The 25,711-nt window shown below is 48.9% G+C and overlaps 2 protein-coding genes across 10 annotated transcripts in view; one reads left to right on the top strand and one right to left on the bottom strand.

The window, feature by feature from the left end:
• The window catches only part of Atp6v1c2 (ATPase, H+ transporting, lysosomal 42kDa, V1 subunit C2), a 23,847-nt gene extending 23,468 nt beyond the window's left edge, over positions 1 to 379 (bottom strand). For 3 of the 7 annotated variants that reach the window (XM_005404415.2, XM_013504368.1, XM_005404416.2), the window contains exon 1: positions 99 to 376. The gene's annotated coding sequence lies outside the window, so the exon portion shown is untranslated. Of the gene's footprint in view, positions 1 to 98 lie in introns of all 7 variants that reach the window. The other 4 variants (XM_013504372.1, XM_013504370.1, XM_013504369.1 and 1 more) reach the window with 4 other exon arrangements.
• A 10,217-nt stretch (positions 380 to 10,596) lies between these two features.
• Nol10 (nucleolar protein 10) overlaps positions 10,597 to 25,711 on the top strand; it is a 45,640-nt gene continuing 30,525 nt past the window's right edge. Inside the window, exons 1-11 of one of the 3 annotated variants that reach the window (XM_005404412.2) lie at positions 10,597 to 10,778; positions 13,787 to 13,832; positions 15,286 to 15,384; positions 16,052 to 16,129; positions 17,492 to 17,529; positions 19,542 to 19,678; positions 21,338 to 21,403; positions 22,429 to 22,489; positions 23,623 to 23,708; positions 24,359 to 24,437; positions 25,456 to 25,605. In XM_005404412.2, coding sequence (XP_005404469.1) covers positions 10,713 to 10,778; positions 13,787 to 13,832; positions 15,286 to 15,384; positions 16,052 to 16,129; positions 17,492 to 17,529; positions 19,542 to 19,678; positions 21,338 to 21,403; positions 22,429 to 22,489; positions 23,623 to 23,708; positions 24,359 to 24,437; positions 25,456 to 25,605 — 906 coding nt within the window. In that variant the 5' untranslated portion in view covers positions 10,597 to 10,712. Of the gene's footprint in view, positions 10,779 to 11,558; positions 11,900 to 13,786; positions 13,861 to 15,285; positions 15,385 to 16,051; positions 16,130 to 17,491; positions 17,530 to 19,541; positions 19,679 to 21,337; positions 21,404 to 22,428; positions 22,490 to 23,622; positions 23,709 to 24,358; positions 24,438 to 25,455; positions 25,606 to 25,711 lie in introns of those variants that run through there. The other 2 variants (XM_013504380.1, XM_013504381.1) reach the window with 2 other exon arrangements.

The raw sequence follows: 25,711 nt of genomic DNA, 5'->3' as shown, positions 1-25,711 counted from the left end.
GGGGGGCAGCAACACCTGGGGTGTTGCTGGAGGCGCTCACGGGAGGAGGTTGGGGCTCCTGTGGAGGAGCACCGTGCCCTGGAAAGCCAGCGACTGACCTGTGCGGCGCCTGCGTCCGGAGCCTAGGGCGCGCGGCCGCGTGGGACACAGCGCTGTGGTCCTGTGGCAGCTGGGAGCCGGGGCCCGGCCCGCGGTGGCTCACGTCGTCGCTGGGTGACGGCGCGGAGCTGCGGCGCGGGGACTCCCGGCACCTGCGCGCGGCGCGGGGCTGTTATTGAGACAGGAGGCGCATTAGTCAGCCCTTGCGACACCTGAAACCGGACGGGAACCGGCCCGCGCGAGAGGTGGGGGGCCGGGCCTGGGCAGGAGCGCCAGGGACCTCGGGGCCGGGTCTCGGGCTTGGATGGGGATGCAGAAGGGCAGAGGCGGGGCCAGGAACAGTGGAGACCCCGAGCTAGGCGGGACCCAAACTTGAGTCCCTCCTGCTGCCCCCAGCAATCCCCAGTGCAGAGATCTGTGCTGTCCCGTTCCATCAGATTCACGGCCACTTCCTGGGGACTGAGGGACATGTTTTTCTATTTTTATTTATTTATTTATTTATTTATTTATTTTTTGTCTTTTTGAGACAGGGTCTCGCTACACAGTTCAGGCTGGCCTTGAGCTCACTTTGTAGCCCAGGCTGGCCTCGAACTCCCAAGGATCCTCCTGCCTCAGCCTCCCGAGTGCTGGCATTATAGACGTGGGCCACCACATTTGGTGGGTGACACGTTTAGAAGTATCACGAGCTTTGCATGTGGCATCTTTCCTTCTGTGAGTCTGGTTTGCTCTGGTCAGGCTGTGAATGAGAGTCAGAGACGGGCAGCTCTGTGGCAGTGAATTTGCCTGGTGTGTGCAGCGTTTCCATGTCCGAGCCCCACAACACTACCAGTCAGACACAATAAATCCTGCACACCTGATGCACAAAACAGCAGTACTCATCTTCATCCAAATCTTCCTGCTCAAAATACTTTCCATCTTCAGTTCATTGGTTCATATTTTAATGCATAGTGATGGCTACTCTTGAAGGAGTTGCTTGAACTTTTCCATAGAACCTTTTTTGTCTCCTTCTAAAGGCAATGCTTGGGGCCAGGGATTTAGCTCATCGGCACAGCACCTTCCTGGCAAGCACAGGTTGTGAGTTTGATTCCCGGTACCAGAAAAAATAAATAAATAAATAAAAAGGCAATTCCAAGCTTGTTTCAAAGATTTTGGAGCCAAGCATGATGGCACACACCTGTAATCCCAGTACTCAGGAGACTGAGGCAGGAGGATTGCCATAAATTCAAAGCCAGCCTGGACTACATAATGAGACTCTGCCACAAACAAAATTTAAAAATAAAAATAAAAAGAAAGATTTTGGAAAACAGAAAAGCATAAGAAAGTAAAAATACCCGTTATTCCATGGCCCGTGTATAAGCACTATTAACATTCAAGTTCTTTGTTAATTTTAATGCATATTTATAGACAGAGATATGGGCTTTTTTGCATAATTGAGATGATATACATCAATTTGGCATCATGTTGTCAACTGCTTTTTAAGGATTAAAAATTATCAAATGTATCTTATCGGTGAAGCATAATCCAAGCTTATCGGCAACTTATCATGGCCAAGAACATGAGTCACCCACCTAGGGTGCCTTTGGGTCGGGTAATGGGGGGCACATGTCTGCTGGATGGCCTTTTCACACATGTACTTATGGACCTGGGTGGACTTCAGGTTTTCAAGTTCTCTTTTAAATGAGACCAGACTTTACTATAGAGAAATAAAGAAAATTGGCTGGGTGAGGTGGCACACACCTGTCATCCCACCAGTCAAGAGGGTGAAACAGGAGGATTGCCATGAGTTCAAGGCCAGCCCACGCTGCACAGGAAGACCCTGTCTCAGAAAAAAAAAAAAAAAGGCTAAGATGTAGCTCATTGTGAAGGGTTCCACCCCAAGTACTAAAACAAAACAAAACAAAACAAAAGACTGAAAGTTATGTGCCTTGATCCCTGCTTTAAAAATACTCCCCAGGTTATAAAATCAAAGAGCCCAGGGCACGGTGGCTACTGGGGCCTCCCAGGCATTAGGCTGAAGAGGGTTGCGAAGCTGGCGGGAGCTCAGGGCTGTGTGGGACGCACAGTCCCCAGGGCTGGGAGACCGGAAGGACCAGGCAGCCCAGCCACCTGTCATCACCAGCCACTCCCAGGTGGAATATTTCAGGATTCTATTTCCAAAAAAAACAGCCAAGTGGGGTGTTCTCTCCAGCAGGACAGGGCCGGGTGCCAGTGGGCACGTGTGGAGCCTGCTGGTTTGGGAGGGGGACCAGGAGACATTTCCTGCAGGGACAGCTCCGCACAAGGTGGCTTCGTGGGACTGTCCCATGAGGGTGAGCCAGGTCGGAGAGGCGGAGCAGGCTCTGCCCTCACACAGTCGGATAAGCTGCTTATCCTGAGGTTCAGGTTCCCCTCCAAGAGAGGAGCACATTCTGCCCGCTCGATAAGCCTGATGGGAGAAAAGGGACAGTATTTCTGGCAAGAGCCGAAATTCCCCTCACTTCTCCTCTCCTACATGTTAGTCAGCTTTCGAGACAGAGTCTCACTGTGTAGTGCAGGCTAGCCTTAAACTTAAGGTGATCCTCCTGCCTCAGCCTGCTGGGTGCTGGGATCACTTGTATGTGGCATCATGCTCGACTCTCCTATGTGTTTTTTGTTTGTTTTTTTGTTTTTGTTTTTGTTTTTTTTCCGGTACTGGGAATCGAACTCATGACCTTGCGCTCGCCAGGCAGGCGCTGTGCTGCTGAGCTAAATCCCCAGCCTCTCCTATGTGTTTTAAACCAGCGGCCCCAGATCTTTTTGGTACCTGAGACCGGTTTTATGGAAGACAATTCTTCCATGGTCTGGGGGAAGGGAGACGGTTTGGGGGTGATTTGTGCATGTTACATTTACACACACTTTATTTCAGAATCGAGTGCTGATGCCTAATGAAATTATGGTAAAAGTTGCCGTAATGCAGGAGCAGCAGGAGCCCTGCAGCCAAATGGTCCCATCTGGGAGTAATGGGAGACGGACACCAAAGTGTAATTTCATTTGGATCCTGATTTAAAGCCACCAGCACAGGCAGCTTGATCATCACTTGTCCCTGCCCGACAGGGTCCTTGAGCTGGGGCTTTATTACAGCCAGAGCCCCCTGCTGAGGCTGGTGTGCATTTGCAGCTGCTGACCCCCACTGCCTTCACCGTCCAGCCCCCATTCTGCTCCAGCAGAGCCGTCAGCCTTGGTCCTAGCCCAGGCTGGGAGACTGCCTGGGGGAGGTAACAGAAAGCATGAAAAAGCTTCTTGTATTTCAAAGGCTCTGTTCCTCTTTCAGCCAAACACTCTGCATTGCTAGATGACCCATCCCTGTGCTCCGTTGCTCCCTTCTTGGAGAAAACAGGCCAGGGAATTACCAGGATTTGTATGACCAGGTCTGTGGTGGCACACATCTGTGATAACAGCACTCTGGAGGCTGAGGCAGGAGGATCACCATGAGTTTAAGGCTAGCCTGATCTGTGGTTTTTTTTTTAGGGGGGTGGGTTTTTTTCCAGTACAGGAATCGAACTCACAACCTTGCGCTTGCCAGGCAGGCGCTGTGTCACTGAGCTAAACCCCCAGCCCCCTCTAGCCTAATCTGAATAGCGAGACCCCGTCTCAAAAACCAACCAAAGTGTGGCCATCTTACTGAATGTGAAGTTGTTTTTTTTTTTTTTGTTTTTTTTTTTGGTCTTTTTGAGAGCGGGTTTTGCTCTGCAGTTCAGGATGAACTTGAGCTCGCTTTGTAGCCCAGGCTGGCTTCAAACTCACAACAATCTTCCTGCCTCAGCCTCCCGAGTGCTGGGATTATAGACGTGGGCCACCACACCCAGAGTGAAATTGTATCTGATTGTAGTTTTTATGTATATATATATATATATATATTTTTTTTCTTTTAAATACCTAATGATGTGAAATATACTTTTATGAGATTTTTGTTTGTTTGTTGCTTTTTGCAAGACCAGGAATTAAACCCAGGGCTTCACTGGTCCTGCCACTGGTCCAGGCTCTTCCCCTGACATTACATTTTACTTTGAGACATGGCAAGTAGCTAAACTGCCCAGGCTGGCCTTGAATTTGCAATGGTCCTGCCTCAGCCTCCCAAGTACCTGAAGTGCAGGCATGTACCACCCTGCTAGGCTTTTTGTGAACTTCCTGGCCATCTGTGTATCTTCTCTGGAGGTACAAATACCTGTCCACATCCTTTACTGATTTGTAGCTTATTCTTTTTTTGTTTGCTCATTTTTGAGACTTAGTGAGACCCTGTCCTAAAATTTAAAAATCAATAAAAAGAAAAAGCTGGAGATCCAGCTCAGTGCTAAGGTCCCAGATTCAATTCCCACTATCTAAAAAAAAGAAAAGAAAGAAAAGACTGAATGGCATGATTCCCCACCGCGGAAACCGCCCATGATCCTTTTTATTCTTTGCAGCACCAGGGATTGAACCTTTGCAATCCTTTGCAATTGAGCTCTGTCCCCAGCCCTTTTTCTACTCTCTATTTTGACAGGAGGTTGCTAAGTTGACCAGTCTGGGCTTAAAGTAGGGTTTGTCCTGCCTCAGCTCCCCAAACCCCAGTGCTAGGATCCCAGGCGGGCACCACCACCTCTGCTTAAGCCTTCATCTCTATCCCAGCACCTCAGCCCAAGTTTCTGGAGTGTGAGCCACCCGGCTGGATGGCTGGAGTAGCCAGGCCTCGCCCCGGGCCCCCTCCCCAAGCCCGCAGCCCACAGCCAGCTCGGAGGACGACCCATCCTGCTTCTGAGTCATCCCTGTGTCCCTGGCCCTGGCCTGGGTGCCACCCTGAGTGGGCGCTTGGGAAAGGGTTGCACCGTGGGCCGGCCCAGCTGGCCGGGGGAGGAGGGCTGGGCAGAGGCCAAGAACACAGCAGGCGGGCAGGCACTCAAGGATGTGGCCGGGCCTGTCGTCCCGGTCCTTTCATTCCTCCATGCCTCTGCCACCTGGGGAGAGGCCACACCTCCGCCCCAGGCCGTGGGAGGCTCCTGGGGCTACAGGGTGGGGCTCCTGCTCCTCATTTCCTTAGAGACTTTTCCATGCCAAGTGGGCACGGTGGCGCAGTCCTGCAGTACCAGCTACTCTGGGAGACTGAGGAAGGAGGCTCACAAGTGCAAGTTTATGACTCAGCGAGACCCTATAGCTAACTAAAACATAAAGCCAGGTGTGGCAGTGTGTACCTGTCATCCCAGCACTTGGGAGGCTGAGGCAGGAGGATCACAAACGCAAACCCAGTCTGGGCAATTTAGCCAGACCCTGTCTCAAAACAAAACATGAAAATAGGGGGATATAGGTCCTAAGTTCAATCCTTGGTGCCACAAAGAGAAAAACATACACAGAAAAACTAAAAAGGCTTGGAGATGTAGCTCAGGGCTTGAGTGCTGGCTTAGCTTATCAGTAAAAATTTTTACTGGTAATTTTTACTCACCCCCTGGGTCCCCTCCCCAATCCCATAGCCCACAGCCCACAGCCCACAGCCCACAGCCAGCTCCAAGGACAACCCACCCTGCTTCTGCTTTTACTCACTTACCAGTAAAAATTTTTTCTCCAAGGTCCTTTTCTGAACTGCCAGAATCACCAGGAATCCCTGTGCTAAAGTGCAGGGTCCTTCCCCCTCTGGCGTGGATTTGGTGAGGGACACATGATAATATATAATGAACTCATGTCATTCTCTTTTTTGGCATTAGTCTTCAAGTGCATCCATTTGGAAAGTGGTCACAATAACAGGAACTTTTTGTTTTTATTTTTTGAGACAGGGTCTTGCTATGTAGTCCAGGCTGGCCTCAAACACACAGCAATCCTCCTGCTTCAGCTTCTGAGTGCTGGGATGACAGGTATGTACCATAATGCCTGGCGGGCCCCTCTTTTCTGTACAGCAGAGTGGCTGCCTCCACCCTCAATGGAAGGACCCCGCTGCCACTGCTAGAAAGGAACTTGGGGAAGCCACTAGTGTGCATGTGTTGACAGGGCAGTCATCAGGAGGGTCTGTGAGTGCCTGGTTCACCAGCGCTGAAGGTAATGAACGGGAAGTGCCTCCTGGATGAATGAGTGAACAAATGGATGGATGCATGGGTGGATGGATGGATGGACAGATGGATGAAGGAATGGCTGTATGAAAGAGTGAGTGGATGAATGAAATGCCATCACCCGTCAACCCCCTGCCGTGCTCTGCCTCTAGCGAAGGATTTCCTTCCTCTCATGGCCAGCACTGGCCCCACCTCCGAGCTCTGTGCTGGGAACCTTCCTGCTGGTCCTGTCAGTGGCCTACTCCTGTGGCTACGCCTGGGCCTCTCACCACCCAGAACCGCTCTCCCCTCACATCTGGATTCCAGCATCACACTCTCTCTCCATAGCCTGCTGTGCCTCTCATAGTCCTGCCTCCCTCCTCTGCACTGTCCTTGTCCTCCTACACACACTGCTGCTTCCTCCTTCTGTCACCTGCTCCCCATGTGGCCTCTTTTATGGCCAGGCCAGAGCCCCAGCTGGCGTTGGCAGCTGCTGGTTACCAGCTCCCCCCAGTCCCTGCTGTGCTGCTCCTTCTGCGAATTGCCCTGCCCTGCTCTCTGGGCAAAAGCCCCTTCTCCACCCTCATGGCAGATCCACGCTGCTGGAGAGAGCCTTGTAGCACCCACCGTGCCACTGCTGTGCGGGACCCTTGCCCCAGTTGAGCCCCTGAGCCTCTGGCCTGGCCCAGGGGAGTATAAGGCAGTGGGACAGAGCCAATAGCAAGACAGGCAGGTGCCAATGCAAAGAGCCACCTGCTTGTGTGTGTGTGTGTGTGTGTGTGTGTGTGTGTGTATACACAGATGAGGGGGACAGAGCATAACTAAACAATCACTAAGTGCAAAATTGGGGTGTGGCTTTGTGGTAGAGCAACTGCTTCATATGTGTCAGGCCCTGTGTTTAATCCCCAGCACGAAAAATAAAAATAATCAGAGAGGGGGCCAGGCATGGTGGTGCATACCTGAAATCTCAGCATTCAGGAGGCTGAAGCAGGAGGATCGCCAGGAGTTCAAGGCTAGCCTGAGTTACATAGTGAGTTCAAGACAGGCCTGAACTACACAGTGATAGCCTGTCTTGAAGTAAAAATAAAAGGGCTGGGGATGTAGCTCAGTGTGAAGGCCCTGGGTTCAATCACTAGTGCTGCAAAAGGAAAGAATATGGAAGTGTCAAAGACCGAGATCATTTGAAACAAAGGCAGTAAAGTAAATGGGCACTGCAGAGGTTGCTGGGACGGGAGGCCTCTTCTGCATCTGAGGAGTTTCTCAGGGTGGCACCAAGCCGGGAGGGGGATGGTACAAGCTGGCCAGGCGTGGAGAAGCTGGGCCAGAGAGAGCAGGGCAGCAAGAACAGCATGTGCAGAGGCCCTGGGCAGGAAGAGCGAGTCACAGCAGGGTGTGGGCCAGGAGGTCAGGGAGGAGGTACAGGGTCTGCGGGACCAGGTTCCATGCAGGTCCACAATACCATCCTTTCCTTCTTTCCTTTCTTTTCTAGTGCTGGGGATCAGGTAAACCCAGCCTTTTTTTTTTTTTCTTCCTTTTTTTGGGTCCAGGTCTCACTATGTAGCCCAGGCTGGCCTTGAACTCACGGTGATCCTCCTGCCTCAGCCTCTTGAGTGCTGAGATGACAAGCATGCTCCCCTTTGTCCGGTGTTTGCTGTTTTTTGAATTGGTGATGATAGCAGCTGTGACTCTTGAAAAACTGGAGAAGCCTATAGGGCAGCGCTGTGCCAGCAGAAGGCAAGGAGTGAGACAGGTCAGACCCTTGGGCCGGAGCCTGCGGATTTCTAGGCTCCTCTATTATTTTTATTTTATTTATGAACATAATTACTTATTTATTTGGCAGTACTGGGGATTGGACTCTGGGTCTCACACTGAGCCACATCCCCAGCCCTTTTTTTTTTTTTTTTTGAGACAAGGCCTTGCCCAGGTTGGTCTTGAGCATGCAGTCCTCTTGCCTCAGCATCCTGAGTGCAGCTCTTTTAAAAAGGGACATTTGTATGGGCCTTTAGGTGATTTAGTGCCTGCAGGAACCGGCCAAGCATGGAGACATCCAACGTAGGACTACACTCGAGTTGTCTTAGCGCTTGCAGGACGTTTTAGTATTTATTTACTTTTCCGAGTACATTTGCTATACACAGTAATTCTATTTGTCCTGGGGGCATTGGTGCTTATACACATCACAGTCATCACAGGGTGCGTGAAACAGCTGTCTGTGTTGGTAATAAAAATGTACCTGGAAAAACAATGAAGCTTCAGTAAATGAGCAAAACATTCAGCAGATGAGTTTCAGGGAGCTGGGGGAGCACTGCAGATCCAGAGGAGCAGAGGTTCAGAGCCAGGTAATGGCACCCACGCCAGGGAAGCTGCAGGGAGATGCGGGGTTGGTGAGAAACAGGACTGAGAAGCCAGGTGGTCTTGGGTGCTTACTTTTCCAGGTTAGGAGGACACACCTGGAAGCTCCAGTGCAGCCCGAGGGTTAGCAGAACTACTCTACGGGGAAATCAGTGCAGTCCTAAGCAGCAGACAGCAATGCTTGTTTATGTGTGTGCTTACTCAAGATTTTGTTTTTTAAGTGCAGAATATATCTATTGAGGGAAAGAAAGCTTCTGTTCAAGAGAGGCACAGAAGGGGGCCTAGTGGGTTGCCCAAGACTCTGTCTTCCAGATTTCTTTAAAACCATCCTGCATATTTTGCAAAATAAATGCTTTCTATTTAGCTGCCTCACTAAAAAAGCTAGTTTTAGGTGGACATGGTGATACACACCTGTAAAGCCAGCACTCTGGGAGGCTGAGGCAGGAGGATCATTAGTTCAATCCCAGTCTGGGCAATTTAGTAACCTAGTGAGACTTTGTCTCAAAATAAAACATAAAAAAAGGGCTGGGGATGCAGCTCGGTGAAGACCCTGGGTTCACTCCTCAGTACACACCTGCACACAGAGTCATAACAACAATAACCTCTCAGGCTGGAACTCTTTACCCCACCCCACACTAATGGAACATAGCAAGTTTCTCAAAGTGACTCATCATAGTTTTGTATTTACAGACCTTGGAGATGTTGATTAGTTTAACGGGAAAATGGCAATCTCAGCCCTTGTACACGGCAAGTATGTTTGACTTATGATGTTTATTATCAAAGATAAAAGTGATGCTATGAAAACAAACCTGAAAATCAAATCGTAAAAAACCAACTGCAACTAACTAGCGGCTGGCTCTGGCTCCAGTGAGGGTGTGGAGTGACTGCTAATGGGGTTTCTTTTTGGGATAATGAAAATGCTCCAAAAGTGTCTGTGGTGATGGTTACACAATACTGAGGACACTAAAGCTAATAGAGGGCTGGGGGTACAGCTCGGCAGCACAGCACTGCCTGGCAAGTGCAAGGTCCTGAGTTCGATTCTTGGTACCCCAAAAAAATTCCTAGTACAGCATAAATAAGTTGTACAATATAATAACTTTTTTTGGTACCAGGAATCGAACTCAGGACCTTGCACTTGCCGGGCAGTGCTGTGCTGCTGAGCTATATCCCTGGCTGTACTAGGAACTTATCTGTGGGCCTTCATGCTGAAATACCCAATTTATAAAAAATTTTTGACAGGATCTTGCTATGCACCCAAGTTGGGGATGAACTTGCAACCCTCCTGCTTCAGTCTTCCAGAGTGCTAGGATTACAGGCGTGTACCACCATGCTCAGCTGCTTTTATTTCCCTTAACAGATGAATATCAAGCGTAGACCAAAATCATACTTTATTTTTATTTTCTCTTTTTGAGACAGAATCTTGCTGTGCAGTTTAGGCCGACCGTGAGTTCACTTTGTAGCCCAGGCTGGTCTCGAACTCGCAATGATCCTCCTGCCTCAGCCTCCCCAGTGCGGGGATTACAGGCGTGCGCCACCACGCCTGGCCAAAACCATACTTTAAGAAGTCAGTTTTTAAGAGCGCTTCTTTCTAAGGCAAGGTTACAGACACGTGGCAGAATGATAACAATATACTTCCCAGCCTGGCGGGTGGTGCACGCCTGTAATCACAGCATTCTGGGAGACTGAGGCAGGAAGATCTCAAATTCTAGCCCAGCCAGCGCAACTCAAACTTCGAGAGGTTCTTTCAAAATAAACAAAGGCTGAGAGCGTAGCTGACTACGAAGCTACTGTCATCAATCCTCATTACAAAAAAACAAAACACCTTTTCCTCAGAATTCTCACTGGGCCCCGCCCCCTTCGTTCCCCGGGTTCACTCACTGACCCGCCCGCCTCTGACCGGGAGAACAACATCTCAGCCTGAGCAACTACCCGAAAGCCACTCCCTGCTGCTCGGGATGCTGAAAAAAGGGCAGCTGGCTCTGATCTTGGCAACACCACAATCGCGGACAGCCGCCACCGCTCAGCCTGACTTCCCCCTTCTCCCCGTCGCTCCCCTCCCAACAATCCGCTTTCTCCTCTTCCGGGAACGCGGGCGACTTCCGGCGCCCGGAAGCGTGTCATCAACGTACCGGAAGTGTGCGCGTCATCACCCGGCACCAGTCGCGCACGCGTGTGTCCCTGGGCGTCGGATGCTGGCTCGCAGAGGTGGGACGGGCGCTGCTGTTGCGAGCGGGGTCGCCTCTTCTTGGCTCCACCATGCAGGTCTCCAGCCTCAACGAGGTGAAGATTTACAGTCTCAGCTGCGGCAAGTCCCTTCCCGAGGTGAGCCTGTGTTCTGGGTCCCTGCGCTTGGAAGTCCTTGGGGTCCTCCTCGCGAGTTCGCCTCCCCGCGCCCCGACCCCAGCTCCGGCTCTGTTTTGGGGACTTCAGCCGCCTCCAGCTCCGCAAGGCGCAGGGGTGAGCGATGCCGCGACGGAGGTCTGGTCTCCCTCGTGGTTGAGAACGCGGCCCGGGCCGGGTGCTCACGGCCGCGGCCACGCGGAGGAGAGCCGGGCCGCGATGGGTGGCAGACAGCTCGTCCTGACGCCCTCCACGTTCTAATGCTCGCTCAGCAGCTGCTAGCCGAAAGGTCCAGTCGCAGGGCTACAGCCGCGAACAGCAGCCATGCGGACTTGCACCAGCAACTGTAGACGATCGGTGTAGACGGTGAGAGTTTCGAACCTTGTGTACGAAACTTGACTTCTAGTCTTAGAGCATCGAGGTTGGAAGGAGCTGGGACAGATCGGCGGTTCTCTTCCAGTCTTCTCATATTTACCATTTTATTATCGTCCTGTGCCGCGGATGGAACCCGAGGAGGCCTCGCACATGCTAGGCAAACACTCCAGCATGGAGTCCCGGTTCTGATCTCTTCTGTAAAACCTGCAGCTAAAGCCGGGCGTGGTAGCGCATGCCTGTAATCCCAGCACTTGGGAGGCTGAGGCAGGAAGATCGTTGCGAGTTCAAGACCAGCCTGGACTGTGTAGTGAGATCAAGACCAGCCTGAACTGCGTAGTGAGACCCTGTCTCAAAAAAAAAAAAAAAAAAAAAAAAAAAAAAAAAAAAAAAAAAAAAAGAAAAAGAAAAAAGAAAAAAACCACCTGCAGCTAAGATCCAGCAAGGGGAAGAGTGACTGATCAGGGATCATGGCTTACGCCCTGACGTTTGGTTTATTTCTTAAAAGTGGTGATCAAGTCTCTGTCCGAGCATTTGAAGCAAGAGGCAACCTTTGGTGGAAGCTCATTGCCTTTTTGAAATCCTGCACTTGTTAGGAAGTGTTATCAGAACAGCCCCTGCTGGCCTCAGTCTGGCCCTTAGAAAGCAGAGCAAACATAACTGTTCTTTCCTGCCTCTGTCCCCTGAAACATTTGAAGCCAGTGAGGAGATTCTTCCTTCTCAAAATTCAGGTTTAAATAATTCCTTGTCTTCCAATAATTCGTCACACATGTGATCTTTATCATTTTATTTTGTTCATTTACTACTATATGCTCTTTGTTTTTTGGCAGTACTAGGGAATGAAACCAAGGCCTTTGCACTGAGCTGTACCCCCAGTCCTTTTTTAAAAGTTTTTGAGACAGATTCTTGCTAAATTGCTAAGCAACTCAGACCAGAATTGAATTTGAGATCCTCCTGCCTCAGTCTCCCAAAGTGCTGGGATTACAGTGTGCTCCACCAAGTTGGGCAAGGCAGCTGTTTGAAACGTTAAGGTTCATGGTGAACGTGTCAGATGATGTTTCCTGTTGGAGAAAAGGGTATAAAACAAGTGAGCAAATGAAAAGATAATGCCAGATGATGAGCACTGAGTGACTAGTGAGAGCTGTTATGGATAAAGTGTCTGTGAAGTTCTCCACCAGAGGCAGCATTGGAGCAGGAAGGGGATGATGGAAGGGAGCCATAGGGGGAAGTTTTCAGCACCAAGGGAAGAGGAGAGTAAGTGTCCCCCCCGAGGGACCGTCCTTGGCATGTAGAAGGACCGGAAGAGGCACAGGCGTGGCTGTGGTGGCTGAGAGGTCAGCTTTGGGGGCCCAGCAGGAAGTCAGGGTTGCACTCTTGCTGCTCCTGGGCTCCAGACTGCTTCAAGGGGACAGGAGGCTGGGGCGGGGGCTGGGGCTGGGGAGGCGGTGTCCGGGGAGGCAGCCGGGCTCCTCAGGAGAGGTCTTGGGCTGGGCTGGGTGCGGTAGTGGGGGCGCGATTGGGAGAGACCTGAGCTGGGGCTGGCGGGATGGTGACGCCATGTGTGGTGGCAGCAGAGAGGACCGCGGGGAAGCGAGGGAAGGAATAGAGGACCCTGCAGTTTTGAGTCTGAACGGCTGTGTGTGGAGCAAGGGAAGGATGGGGGAGGAGGGGCACGGGGTGGGGGAGTACGGCGCCCCTCTTTTGTTTAGACACTGAGGGCTTGCAGTTCAGATGAGTACCATGTGGGTTGCGGGGGTCACAGTTTTGTGTCTCCAGGCTGGAGGTGGCGGCCAGGGTCATTACCTTGCCTGGGACTAGGGACCCTGGGAGCAGAACTTCCCCCACCCCATTGCTTCTGGAGAATCTCAGCTGACAAGGGCTATGTCACTGTCACCTGTCCGCAATGCGGAACTGAGCAGCCTGCCCAGCTGCAGTACAGGATAAACCCAAGCATCTGTGGACACGACTGTAAAAAGTACCAAATGTTTAACATCTAGTGTTAGCTGTTTATCTGGTTTTACTCTTTATAAAAAATAGATCTTGCTCGTCAGGTGGCGTATGCCTGTAATCCCAGCACTTGGGAGGCTGAGGCAGGAGGATCGCTATGAGTTCAAGGTCAGTTTGTGCTACATAGTGCACTCAAGGCCAGGTTGAATTACATAGTGAGACTGCCACAAAAACAAAACAAAACCGTATCTTAAACTTTCTCCTTTTAATGTTTCTACCTTTAAAATTTTAGTTTAAATCATGAAAGTTGTGCAGTTGCTAGTGAACAGTAAATAGTGCACTTGTTTGGTCTGTGGGTTATGACACATATTTGCAGCCAGTAGCTCTGCCTTAGCTTGTTTCAGTGTATTTGTTTTCTCACATAAAACACAGGGATTCAAGAAACTTCTTGTCAAAGTCTTGTAAGTATGTAAAAGTCCAGAAAATCTGTTAGCAATAGGGTTAGGATGGGAGATACTCACTTTCTATGCTGCGTATTCCTATCAGGTTTGAATTTTCCAACACTCTGTGAGCCCGTGTTACTTTTCTAAACAAAAAAACAATTTAGGTGAATGGTTTACTTTTTATTTCTGGTGAATCTGTTTTAAAATAAATCATTTATTTTCCTTCAGTGGCTTTCAGACAGGAAGAAGAGAGCACTGCAGAAGAAAGATACCAGTGAGTGGAACCCTCCTGCCTCAGCTGCGTCAGTGACCTGCGTCTTCTGCGCTTGCTTGGTGGTAGTGTGGAAGCAAGGGGTTGCAGAAATTTGGTGGGATTAACATGGTTTAAAATAAACATTTTCTTTGTTTCTGTAGTGCTGGAGATTGAACCTGTGTGCTAGGTGTGTTCTTCCCCAAGCAGTGCCCTTATTTTTTATTTTGAGACAGACTCTCCCAAAGTTGCCCAGGCTGGGCTGCAATTTGTAATCCTCTTGCCTTAGCCTCTTAGATAGCTGGGATCACAGGTGTGAACCACCATACCTGGCTTCCATTGCTCATGCCAGCCTAAGGTTTTGAGGCTAAACTTGTTTGTTTGTATTTATTTTTTAGAGATAGAGTCTGGCTGTGTAGTCCAGGTTGGCCTTGAACTATGGAGCCCAGGCTGCCCTTGAGCTCTTGGCAATCCTCCTGCCTCTGCCTCCCAAGTGCTGGGATTATAGGGGTGTGGCACCACGCATGGCAAGCCTGTTGTTATTTAAGAAAAGAAATAAAGATTTTTATTGTAGCTATGATTGAGTAAGGACAGTAGTCTAAGGTAATGTTTCTTCTATTCTCCCAGGAGGTTTTAAATACTCAATTGTTTTGTTTTGTTTTGTTTTTGTCTTTTTGAGACAGGGTCTTGATATGAAGTTTGGACTGGCCTTGAGTTCACTTTGTAGTTCAGGCTGGTCTTGAACTCACCACAGTCCTCCTGCCTCAGCCTCCCAAGTGCTGGGAGTATAGGCGTATAGGCGTGCACCTCCATGCCTGGCCTGAATACTCATTGTATGGATGATACATTGTTTTAGTTTTTTTTCAGTTCACAATGATACCTTTGCTTTTTGTTTTTTGTTTTTTGGTTTTTGGTTTTGGTACTGGGACTTGAACTCACAACCTCATGCTTGCCAGGCAGGTGCTATGCCGCTGAGCTACATCCCCGGCCCTACTTTTGTTTTTTGAAAGGTAGAAGTAAAGTACAATATGTCAGCTTTCCATGACAGTGACAGAATATTTGCCATGATAACCCAGAAAGGGAGAAGATTACTCCTCTCACAGCATTAAGGGTTTCATTCCTGGTCAAGTGGCTGTTGCTTTGGAGCTTGTGTGAGGCAACATCGTGGCCTCATTACCAGTGTCACTTGGTCCCCTCTAGGGGCCTAAGACCTTCCCAGAGACCCTTCTGAGGTCCCACCATGGGCCAGCTGTCAACCCTTTAACACGTGGGCCTTCAGGGACATTGCAGACCTGAAATGCAGCACACAGTGGCGGAGACCAGGGTGGGGCTGAGGGCAGTGCTGCTGTCTGACCAGAGGCCCGCAGGGTCTGTGAGCCTGTGTGTAGCCACTGTGAACAGCAGCCTCCACGCTCCGTGCTCCTCGACAGAGATGCGCTGTGGTGTCCAGCTCACTCCTGCTTTCCTCTCCTTGCAGATGTCCGCAGGAGGATCGAGCTCATTCAGGATTTTGAGATGCCGACTGTCTGCACCACGGTCAAGGTGTCCAAAGACGGGCAGTATGTCCTCGCCACAGGCAAGTATCCCCTTGGCTGCCCTGCACATGCACTTCCTAGCAGAGAGTGCAGCAGTGGCAAAGGTCGCTTTCCCTCACCCTAACAGTATATTTTTATTTATTTATTTATTTTTGGTACAAGGACTCAAACTCAGGCCCTTGCGCTTGCCAGGCAGGTGCTTGTGCCACTGAGCTATACCCCCACCCCTAACGTTTTATTTTTATCTATCTATCTATCTATCTATCTATTTATTAATTTATTTATTTTTGATGATTTTTGAGACAAGGTCTAGTTTAGGCTGGCTTTAAACTCTCTGTGGAACTCAAGCTGGCCTCAAACTCACAGTGACCCTCCTGCCTCAGCCCCTTGTATGCTGGGATTGCAGGCATGCACCACTACACCTGACTCACCGTTGCTGCTCTGATGGACAAAAACTATTTCACTGTTTTAATCTACTCTCGTTAGGTTATTTGTGAAGCTTTTTAGTCACTTGTTATCCATTTTCCCTGCGTCGCTTATCCTTTACTCTTGTGCTGCAGGATGTTTGAGGGGGGCTGCTAGTCGGTGCCTTCCACTGATTAGGATGTGGTCGGTCCTGCCGGCCTCTCGGTGGAAGCCACACTCGCACTCTGTGGGGCCTGACCACGGTGTGTTCTCAGGTTCTGTATTGCGGTCACTTTTTTCTAGGAACATACAAACCTCGGGTTCGCTGTTACGACACCTACCAGTTATCCTTGAAGTTTGAAAGATGCTTAGATTCAGAAGGTAAGAGGCTAATTTTGAAGTCATAATAATAGCTTTTTGTGTTTGTCCACTGTTCTGCTTTTAAAAATGAGATTGGATCGATCATTCATTTTCATTGTCTACAAGTGAGTGGAGACTCCGTGGCTGAGAGCCTCCCCTCAGCGGCTCGCTGTTCTGCGCCCAGAAGTCCCTGACGGCCCAGCCTGTCTGCTCAGGGCAGCCTCAGTGTGGCCAGCTGCGCCTCAGTGAGGATTTGCTGCCAGACTCTTTTCAGGCTATTGGCGGAACTCAGGGTTGCAGCTGTGGGACTGGGGTGGTATCTCATGCTGACTGCTCACTGGGGTCCCTTGACCCATAGAGGCTGCCCACACTTCCTGTCACATGGCCACCTGCCCTGTCAAGCCAGCAGCAGCCTGTTGGATCCTCCTGTTGCTTTAGATCTCCTCGACTTCCACTCTGCTGGCAGTGGGAGAAGACTGCTATGAAGGGGCTCACGTGACAGTAATGTGTTGTCACCACAAGAGAGGTCTCAGCAAGTCCCAGGTTCTCGCTGGGACTGAAGAGGGGAGAAAGTCACTGGGGTAAAGGTCACTGGGGTCATTCTCAAAATTCTGGACAGATGTGCATTCCTGTTGGGGTGGGAAACAGCTGATGCCCACAGTGTAGCGGAGAAGCTGGACCTGGCTCACGGTTTCAGGGGGTGCAGTCCATGGTTGGCAGCTCCAGGGCGGGAGCATCATGGCGGAAGGGCGTGGGGGAGCAAAGCTGCTCGGTTCATGGTGGCTGGGAAGCAGAGCAGGGGAACAGAGGCAGAGAAAAATGGAAGGGACCAGATGGAGACCCCAAAGTGACCCTCCATAACCACACGAGTGTACCTGGGAGTGTGCCCAGCCCATCCCCTGTGTGGCTCCCAAGCTAATCTTTGTGTAATCAACATTTTAAATAATGTTCTTTATATTTGAGTCTTAAAAAAATTTTTTTTGAGACAGGGTCTCGCTATGCAGTTCAGGATGGCCTTGAGCTCACTTGTAGCCCAGCCTGGTCTCACTCATAACAATCCTCCTGCCTCAGCCTCCCAAGTGCTGGGATTATAGCCTTGTGCCACCTTGCCCAGCTGAGTCTTAAAAAATTTGGACCACATTTTTCTTCAGTTCTGTTCTGGATAGTATAGTGCATATTGAAAGACTAGAAATCTTTTTAGTTTTCCTTTTGGTGTTTTGGGGGGCAGTGTAGCAGTTTTGTTCTTGTTTTACATAGGGGTAGAAAAAATGCTGTTTGTATGTAACATTTGTGCTGAATTAGGAACTTTGCATCATTTATGTTTTTTTATTTACATTTTTATTACAAACATAGATAATTGTATTTTTTCCTATTATTTTTCAGTTGTCACCTTTGAAATTTTATCTGATGACTATTCAAAGGTATGTTTGGTAGCATTGGTTTCTCCTGGCTATGTTCAGGAATGAGTAAGTGGAATTTATTTTTAGATGAGAATTTTTGTGTCCATTGTTAAAATAAAAGTGTCTGTGTAGTAATAGATATTAGTTTCTATTAATATACTTTCAGTTTGGTACATGTATGCTCTATAGCAATGGTGGTGATCCAGTTGGCATACTTGTTTTTCTTTGAAGACAAAAGATGTTAATATAGAGTTGTTTATTTCTAAACTAAAACCGCAGTACTCAGGTCTAATTGAGGTATTGGCACTTAGCGATAAGTGAGTGGATTTTGGGTTGCAGTTTGGGCACTTGGTCTCTAAAAGGTTCACCAGCACAGCTGTAGACAGTCTTAAAACAATGCTCATAGATGTTGAGCGTGGTGGTGCACGCCTGTAATCCAGAGCCTTTGGGTGGCTGAGGCCAGAGGATTGCCACAAGTTCAAGGCCAACCTGGGCTAATAGTGAGTTCAAGGCCAACCTGGGTTATGTAGCAAGAACTTGTCTCAAAAAAATAAAACAAGGGGCTGGGGATATAGCTCAGTGGCATAAGTGCCTGCCTGGCAAGCGCAAGGTCCTGAGTTCGATTCCTGGTACCAAAAAATAAAAATAAAACAGAACAAAAATAGCCAAAAGTTGTAGGGATTTTGGTCAGCATAGTATCAAAATTAGTTCTCCAGGGCTGGAGATATAGCTCAGTGGCACAGTGCCTGCCTAGCCAGCCCAAGGTCCTGAGTTTACTTCCCGGTACCAAAATAAAAAACAAAATTAGTTCTCTGCCTTGATGACTGTTCCTCCTATTGCTTTGAGGTCTGGCACTAGGATTTTAAGTCATCATAAATTGAAATTTGATTTTCTTCACTCAGAGAATATTAGGATAATGGGATTATCTGTCTGTTCTCTGAAGTTTGCGGAATCAAACAATTCCATGTACACTTAATAAATTTGCCAATATTTCTGATTTATATTTTTAAACAAGTGATGAAAGAAACATGATGGCTGTAACTGTCAGGGTGGAAGAAAAGGACTACATAAATTAAAGAAAACTAGTTTTAACTTTTTGAACTTACTCTTCAATGAACTAGCAACTTATTCTAACAGTGGTGCATTGTATTACATCAGTAAAACAGTATTGAGTAAGGCAAGATTAGTTACATCTGAAAATTCTAACTTACTGAGAATGGACAGAAATGTACGTGCTTATCTTGGGTAGCTAACTGTTTCCTGTTTCTGAATTCCCTTGCATCCTTGCATTGTAATCTAAGTATTTTCTATTAGTCTCTCAGTAGACAGTAGACATAACACAACTGTTGTTTTCCATAGAAATGTAAAGCCTTTTGAGCTGTCAAATGGTTAAGTGTTCTGATGCAGAGAATGTGGAAAACATAAAATTCAACATATATCTCATTTGTGTGATTATGAAATAAAAAAATAAGTTCTCCACATCTCGTGTGAAACCTAATCTATGTTTTTTAATAACCAGTAGCAGTCATCTTTCTTAGATCTTTTTTTTTTTTTGAGACAGGGGCTCACTATGTAGCCCAGGCTGGCCTCAAATTTGCAGTGATCCTCCTGCTTCAGCCTCCGAAGTGCCAGGATCATAGGTGTGCACCACCACACCCAGTTTAAATTCATGCAGAGCTTATCAGACTATGGGATAACTGCAGGAATATTAAAATGTGATTCTCGTTGAGTCAGGAAAGTCCTGGGCGTGGTCATTGTGCAGGGCTCCGTGTTATAAGATGCCGATGCCCGAGAAATGAGCCGAGTTTGTTTCCTCTCTTCATTTAGAAGGAAGGTGCGCAGGCCGCTGTTAGGACACAGGAGGCCTTAAGGGACCCATGAAGCTCCTAGGCTGCAGGCGTCGGGGCGGAGGAGGAGATGGAGGGGGAGACGGCCCACTCACTAGTTTAGACGGCGAGGCGAGGCGAGGCGAGGCGAGGCGAGGAAATAAACACTTGAAACCTGAGCAAAGCCTTTTTCTTGTTTTATTGCAGATCGTCTTCTTGCACAATGACCGGTACATTGAATTCCACTCACAGTCGGGCTTTTATTACAAAACCAGGATACCCAAATTCGGCAGGGATTTCTCCTACCACTACCCATCCTGTGACCTGTACTTCGTTGGTGCAAGGTATTGGGTCCAGAACTCTGCTTCCTTCTTTCCTCCTCCCAAACAGCTACTTCCTAAATTTCTTGTGCACTTTATTGATTTTCTTGGCCTTGATAAAGTGTGTGTGGTTATTGCAAAACAAAACAAAACAAAAGAACCAGTCTTGGAAAACAACGGATAAACAGCAGCTACAACAAACCCCAGTGTTCTACATGTTAATGCGCTTTGTTTACAAGTGGTTTCACAATGTTTTAACACCAGTTATTCTGCCCACTAAAATATTTTCTAACATTAAAAATCTATATAATAATCCTATGTCATAGTAGTTAAACTTGGGCATGCTAATAGCAAGTAGATAAGCCTGTGACACAGCCCAAATGCCTCACTATGAGATAATAGTGTTTTCTTCCGTTTTACACATTTCTGTTCACTTCTGAAAGGTATAGTTTCTGCTTTAGGTCTATTCGGTATCAGTGATGATTTTTTTTTTGAGAGAGGGTCTTGCTATGTAATCCAGGTTGGCCTCAAACTCACAGTGACCTTCCTGCCTCAGCCTCCCAGCTGCTGGGATTACAGGTGTGTGCCACCACACTGGGCCTCAGTGATGAGTCCCTTTCTGGCTTGTTTGGTAATTAAGGTCCTCTGTAGTTACAGACTGTAGTTAAAGGACATTTGAGCTGGATGCGGGAGGAATGGTGCTGAGACCCTTAAGGCAGCAGTAATGGACCAAGTGGCTGTATCATGACGTTTCATTAAGGAGCCAGTCTGAATTTAACTTAAAAGGTGAATGCTAACATCGCTTCTTAGTGGTCTTACAGCATAGATGCTGATCACTTCTCAGAGTATTTCAGTGGAACTATTTCAAGTAGAATAGGCATGAGGCTCTAATCCCTGCTACTCAGGAGGCTGAAGCAGGAGGTTCACAAATTGAAGCCAGGCTGGGCAATTTAGGAAGACTCTGTCTCAACATAAACACAAAAAAAAACAAAATCCGCTGGGGCTGTAGCTCCATGGTAAAACACACCTGAGTTCTCTCTCAGGACCATGAGAACAAGTAAACAAATGAACAACAACCAAAAATGAAAAAGACATTTGGGAGCAAACAGACCTTCCTGCCCTCAAGTTGTTTCCAGTCGGAGTGCGGGAATGACTTAGGGCTGTGCCCGGCACCTCTGCGAGGAGGAGGGAGGATTGAGAGCAAGTGCGGGGAAATCACTTGCTAGGCCCTGTCGCATGGGATTGCAGGATTGTTCTTAAGTGCTGCCTTTCTGTGAATATAAAAGTTGTGTTGTCGTTTTAGAAAATTGAGGAACTACAGAAAAGTTTGAAAACTGTCCCTGTATGTTATGCCACCCAGAGGAGACCTTTTCAGTATTTCCCATGTTTCCTTTTAGTCTCGGGTGCGTGTCGGATACGCCATGCGTATTTTGGACACCGGTCTTTCAGCAACTTGGAGTATTTTCTTGGTGCCAAGTGATTTAGCTCACCTTTCTGCTTGGCAGATTCCTAAATGAGGTGAATATATTTTAGGTTAGAACAAATTTTTTTTAATCAGTTTTATCAAAGAAGGTGGATTACCAGTGATACATAAAATTCTGAAATTTATATTTACGGCGCTTCTAGGGACTTGAGAATTGGCAGCAGTTTCCCAAGCGTCTGGCTTGCTTTATTATTTTGTAGCTCTGAAGTTTACAGACTCAACCTGGAGCAAGGACGCTACCTGAACCCGCTGCAGACCGACGCTGCGTGAGTGTGGGCGCCGCGTGTGGCCAGCAGGGGGCGCGGGCTGCCCAGGATCCACAGAGCAGAGCTGGGGATGTAGTTCTGCCACAGCAGCCCGGGGTTGCAGCAAATGTGTGAAACCATAAATGCGTCCTTTTTTATCTCCCACCTTTGTATTTAAGAGTATGTGTTTGCAGCCTTGTGGGGAGATGGTGCCTGTGTATAACACTTGTCTAGTCCACATCCCTTCCCTTCCCCTGGAGGTTTTTTAAAGGTTTTTTAGAAGCACAGGTCATGACACAAAAACCAAGTAAACCCTAAAAATATTTCTATTCCACATTGGCCTGCAATGCTCTTATTTAAAAAAAGAAACTTGCAGTGTCATGTAATACATTATCTCGTAACAGAAGTCATCCGCCGTCCCACGGCTTGACTTCCTGTTTGTAGTAACAGCTGGTATTTATGGAGGGGCTTCCTTCCTGGGGACACTACCGCCCACTTGCTGTCTTTTTCATCTAATCCTCTCGCAGTCCAGGAGGTGGGTGAGACTCCCCGCCTTACAGAGGAGAGAGGGAAGAAGGGAGGGCAGCCGGCCTGGCTCAGGGTTGTCGTGGTGATGGCCTGCTTCCTCAGGAATTCGAACTGGCCTGGCTTGATAGAGCAGAATGAGGCATTCTTCTCAAGGTGGGATCATGTTTCAGAAGGCGCTGCTGTGAGCTGATCCCCTGGCAGGTAGCCTGTCACCTGGGATCAGTAACCTGGTGACCGAGCAGACCACTTAACCCTTCAGGTCTCCTGTGCCTCATCTGCAGGTGCCCAGGAGAGCAGTCATGTGCGTCCTGCCCCCTGAATCTGAGTGACTCTGTTGAGACAGTTTGCCAAGCACCGCTTCCTCTCGAGGGGAGATGGCCGCTCACACTTTCTGTGTGTCTGCTCCTCGCGGGGACCGGGAGTGGTGCATGGGCAGAACTCCTCTTCATTCCGCCCGGCCCACCCGCCTGCCCTCTTCCCGCTGACCAGTACTTTCTCCTTGCGCTTTCCTGTTCTAGGGAGAACAATGTCTGCGACATAAATCCTGTGCACGGCTTGTTTGCCACAGGAACAATCGAGGTGAGCGTGTGCTGACTTTGGTTTTTAAAATATTTGTTGCACACGGGGTAAGGCATGGAAGTTTGAAAGGCAGAGTTGCCACCAGCTGTGGCCGCCGTGCGGAGAATCGGCAGAGTCCGTAGCATGGATGAGCCCCACTTTGTGTGGAATGGCCCCATCTGGAAAAGGAACATTAATTTCTAGAAAAGAGTTGCAAACCGTAGAGCAAGGGGACTGTGATAGTAGAGTTTGAGTCTCTCTTGTCCGAAGTGCTCAGGACCAGATGTGTTTCAGCTGAGGTTTCTCCAGATGTGTTGGTGTCTGGGTGCTTACAGTAAGATGTCTTAGGGATGGAACACAGACACAGACACCAAACTTGCTTATGTTTCATAGATGCCTTCCGTGCAAATGTGAGGTTAATTTAGACAGTAGCTTTTAATGGTTTTGTATGTGAAGTATTTCTTTTCTTTTCTTTTCTTTTTTCTTTTTTTTTGTCTTTTTGAGACAGGGTCTCGCTGTGCAGTTCAGGCTGACCTTGAGCTCACTTTGTAGCCCAGGCTGGTCTTGAACTCACAACGATCCTCCTGCCTCAGCCTCCAGAGTGGTAGGATTATAGGCGTGGGCCACTATGCCTGGTGGCTTTTTTCCAATTTGTTGTGAGTGGAATCATTTTCCTGATTTCTTTTGCAGCATTATTAGTGTATGGGAAAGATACTGATTTTTGTGTCATGTTGGATCCTGAGTTATTTTTTCATATGTACTATGTTTTCTCCACTGATCTACTTCAGAGTATTTCAGTCATCAAGAGAGCCTTTCTTTATCTGTTAACATTCTATAAGGGAAACGGGCATGGTAGCACACTCAGAGGCTCAGGCAGGAGGATCCTTGCAAGTTTGAGACCAGCCTGGGCTACAAAGTAAGCTCAAGGCCGGGCTGAACTACAGAGTGGAAACCCGGTCTCAAAAAGACAAACAGACAGATAAATAAATAAATTAAATAAAATAAAGTTGTTGCCAGGTGTGGTGGCACATGCCTGTAGTCATAGCACTCAGGAGGCTGAGGCAAGAGGATCTCTGAGATCAAGGCCAGCCTGGGCTACATAGTGAGCCTCTGTCGTAGTGAATGAATGAATGAATGATTCTTTGTTTGTGTAGGGTCGAGTGGAGTGCTGGGACCCAAGAACCCGGCACAGAGTCGGCCTACTGGACTGCGCCTTAAGCAGTGTCACGGCAGATTCGGAGTAAGTTGGCACTGATTTGTGGTGTAATTTCCGTCAGCTCTCTGATCTGAGCAGATGGACCAACAGGAAGTTAAAAGGACTGGCTGAAGGGTGAAACTTTTAAGACTTAGATCTGAAGTTGTAGCGTCTGGGTTTATGCTATAGAACAATCTTCTCGTGAAAGCCAATTAAGTAGGTGAGCCAGAATTTCTTTCTAAAGTACTATACGTAATGCCCCATTCCACTCCTCCCCTCCCCCTCGCCCTGGCCTTTTTTTCTTTTTAACAAAACCTTGCTATGTGCCCCAGGTTGGCCTTGCACTCCCAGCGATCCTCCTGTCTCGGCCTCCCGAGTGCTGGGATGACAGGCGTGCGACACTGTGCCCAGCTGTGAATGAGGGCTGTTGAGAGATGGACCCAAGCATGCACATGAGCACGTGCAGTTGTTTCCTCCGGAGTGAGGACAGGGATGCTTTTACAGGCCCCTCTTCCCAGCTTAGCTGACAGGGCGACGCCGTGGCCTGCACTTACAGGCGGCGCAGATTTTGAATCTGTTACGCTCCGATAAAAGCTAGGAATGTGCTTTCCCTGCTGGCTGTCGGTGAGGATGAGTGACAGCCTTGTCATCTAGACGAGGCGGCCACCAGCTCACGCGCGGACCTTGCCTTGCAGGGTCAGCAGCCTGCCAACCATCTCTGCCCTGAGGTTCAGCGGCGGCCTGGCCATGGCAGTGGGCACGTCCACGGGGCAGGTACGTGGCCGGGCGGCTGTTGGGGTGCGCAGGGTGCTCCAGACACAGGCCCTGGGTGTGGGAGCGCGCTGTGGGCCGAGCATGCTCTGCTTTCCAGAGCTCCCCCGGTGACGCTGGGCTAGGGGGCTTTCCTGGGGAGCGGGGGCTCTGGCCTGAGGGTAAGGGAGGCAGAGCCACAGGAGCAGGGCTTCCCAGACCCAGGAGAAGACCGAGATGCACTCTAGTGGGTGCCCGACGTGTGGGCTGAGAGCGAGGCTGAGGCCCCGGCCCCTCCCCAGCGGGCAGTCTTACTGCTGCCTCCTGGAGTCTGCCGGGGACCGTTCCTTCCAGTGCAGCCGCGTGACAGATGGAGACTGGGCTGGGGCACATGCAGAGCCGGCGGGGGGGTGGGGGGCGGCGGCTGCTGCCCGGACTCCATCCCCACACTACGGGCCACTGCCAGAACGCTTCCTCAGCAATGTCCTACTGCTGTGAGAGTGCTTAGATCTCATGCACTAAAAATTATTCTCAGCATTACATTTATAAACTGTACTGTGTGGGGAAAAGATTTCTGAGTGTGGCCAGCTGCCTTCAGGCTGTTGGCGCTCTAAGGGCTGTCATTGTGTTCAGTAGAAGGTAATGAAACAGCTGGATGTGGTGGTACACACCTGTCATCACAGCACTCGAGAGGCTGAGGCAGGATTGGCATGAGTTCAAAACCAGCCTGGACTACATAGCGAGACCCTGACTCAACAAAAAACAAACACACGCAAAAAAGGACAGAGCCGTGGTGGCGCACGCCTGTACTCCCAGCACTCTGGAGGCTGAGGCAGGAGGATCGTTGCGAGTTCAAGACCAATCTGGGCTACAAAGTGAAGGTCAAGCCCAGCCAGACCTGCACAGCAGATCCTATCCCAAAAAGATAAAAAAAAAAAAAAAAAAAAAGGGATAGGGGTGATGAAACGCATGGCAGCCGCTGTGCCGACTTTTAAGGTGGAATGTTCTGTTTCTGAAAACATAACTTGTTTTTTTCTCTCAGGTTTTGTTGTACGACCTTCGATCCAGTAAACCACTGCTCGTTAAGGACCACCAGTATGGGCTGCCTGTTAAGTCCATCCACTTCCAGGACACACTAGATTTGATTTTGTCAGCAGACTCTCGCATCATCAAAATGTGGAATAAGAACTCAGTAGGTACCTTTTGTTGAAATTACTTCCTTTTCATTGACGTGTTCCTGACATCCCCTTTCTGTGTGCTTGTGAGTGCGGTGTTCTGTGGGTTCTTAAGAAAGACAA

Source organism: Chinchilla lanigera, unplaced genomic scaffold (genome assembly GCF_000276665.1).
Source record: "Chinchilla lanigera isolate Chin_1 unplaced genomic scaffold, ChiLan1.0 scaffold00086, whole genome shotgun sequence".
NCBI classification, from domain to species: Eukaryota; Metazoa; Chordata; class Mammalia; order Rodentia; family Chinchillidae; genus Chinchilla; species Chinchilla lanigera.
This window is presented reverse-complemented; position numbering and strand designations above follow the sequence as displayed.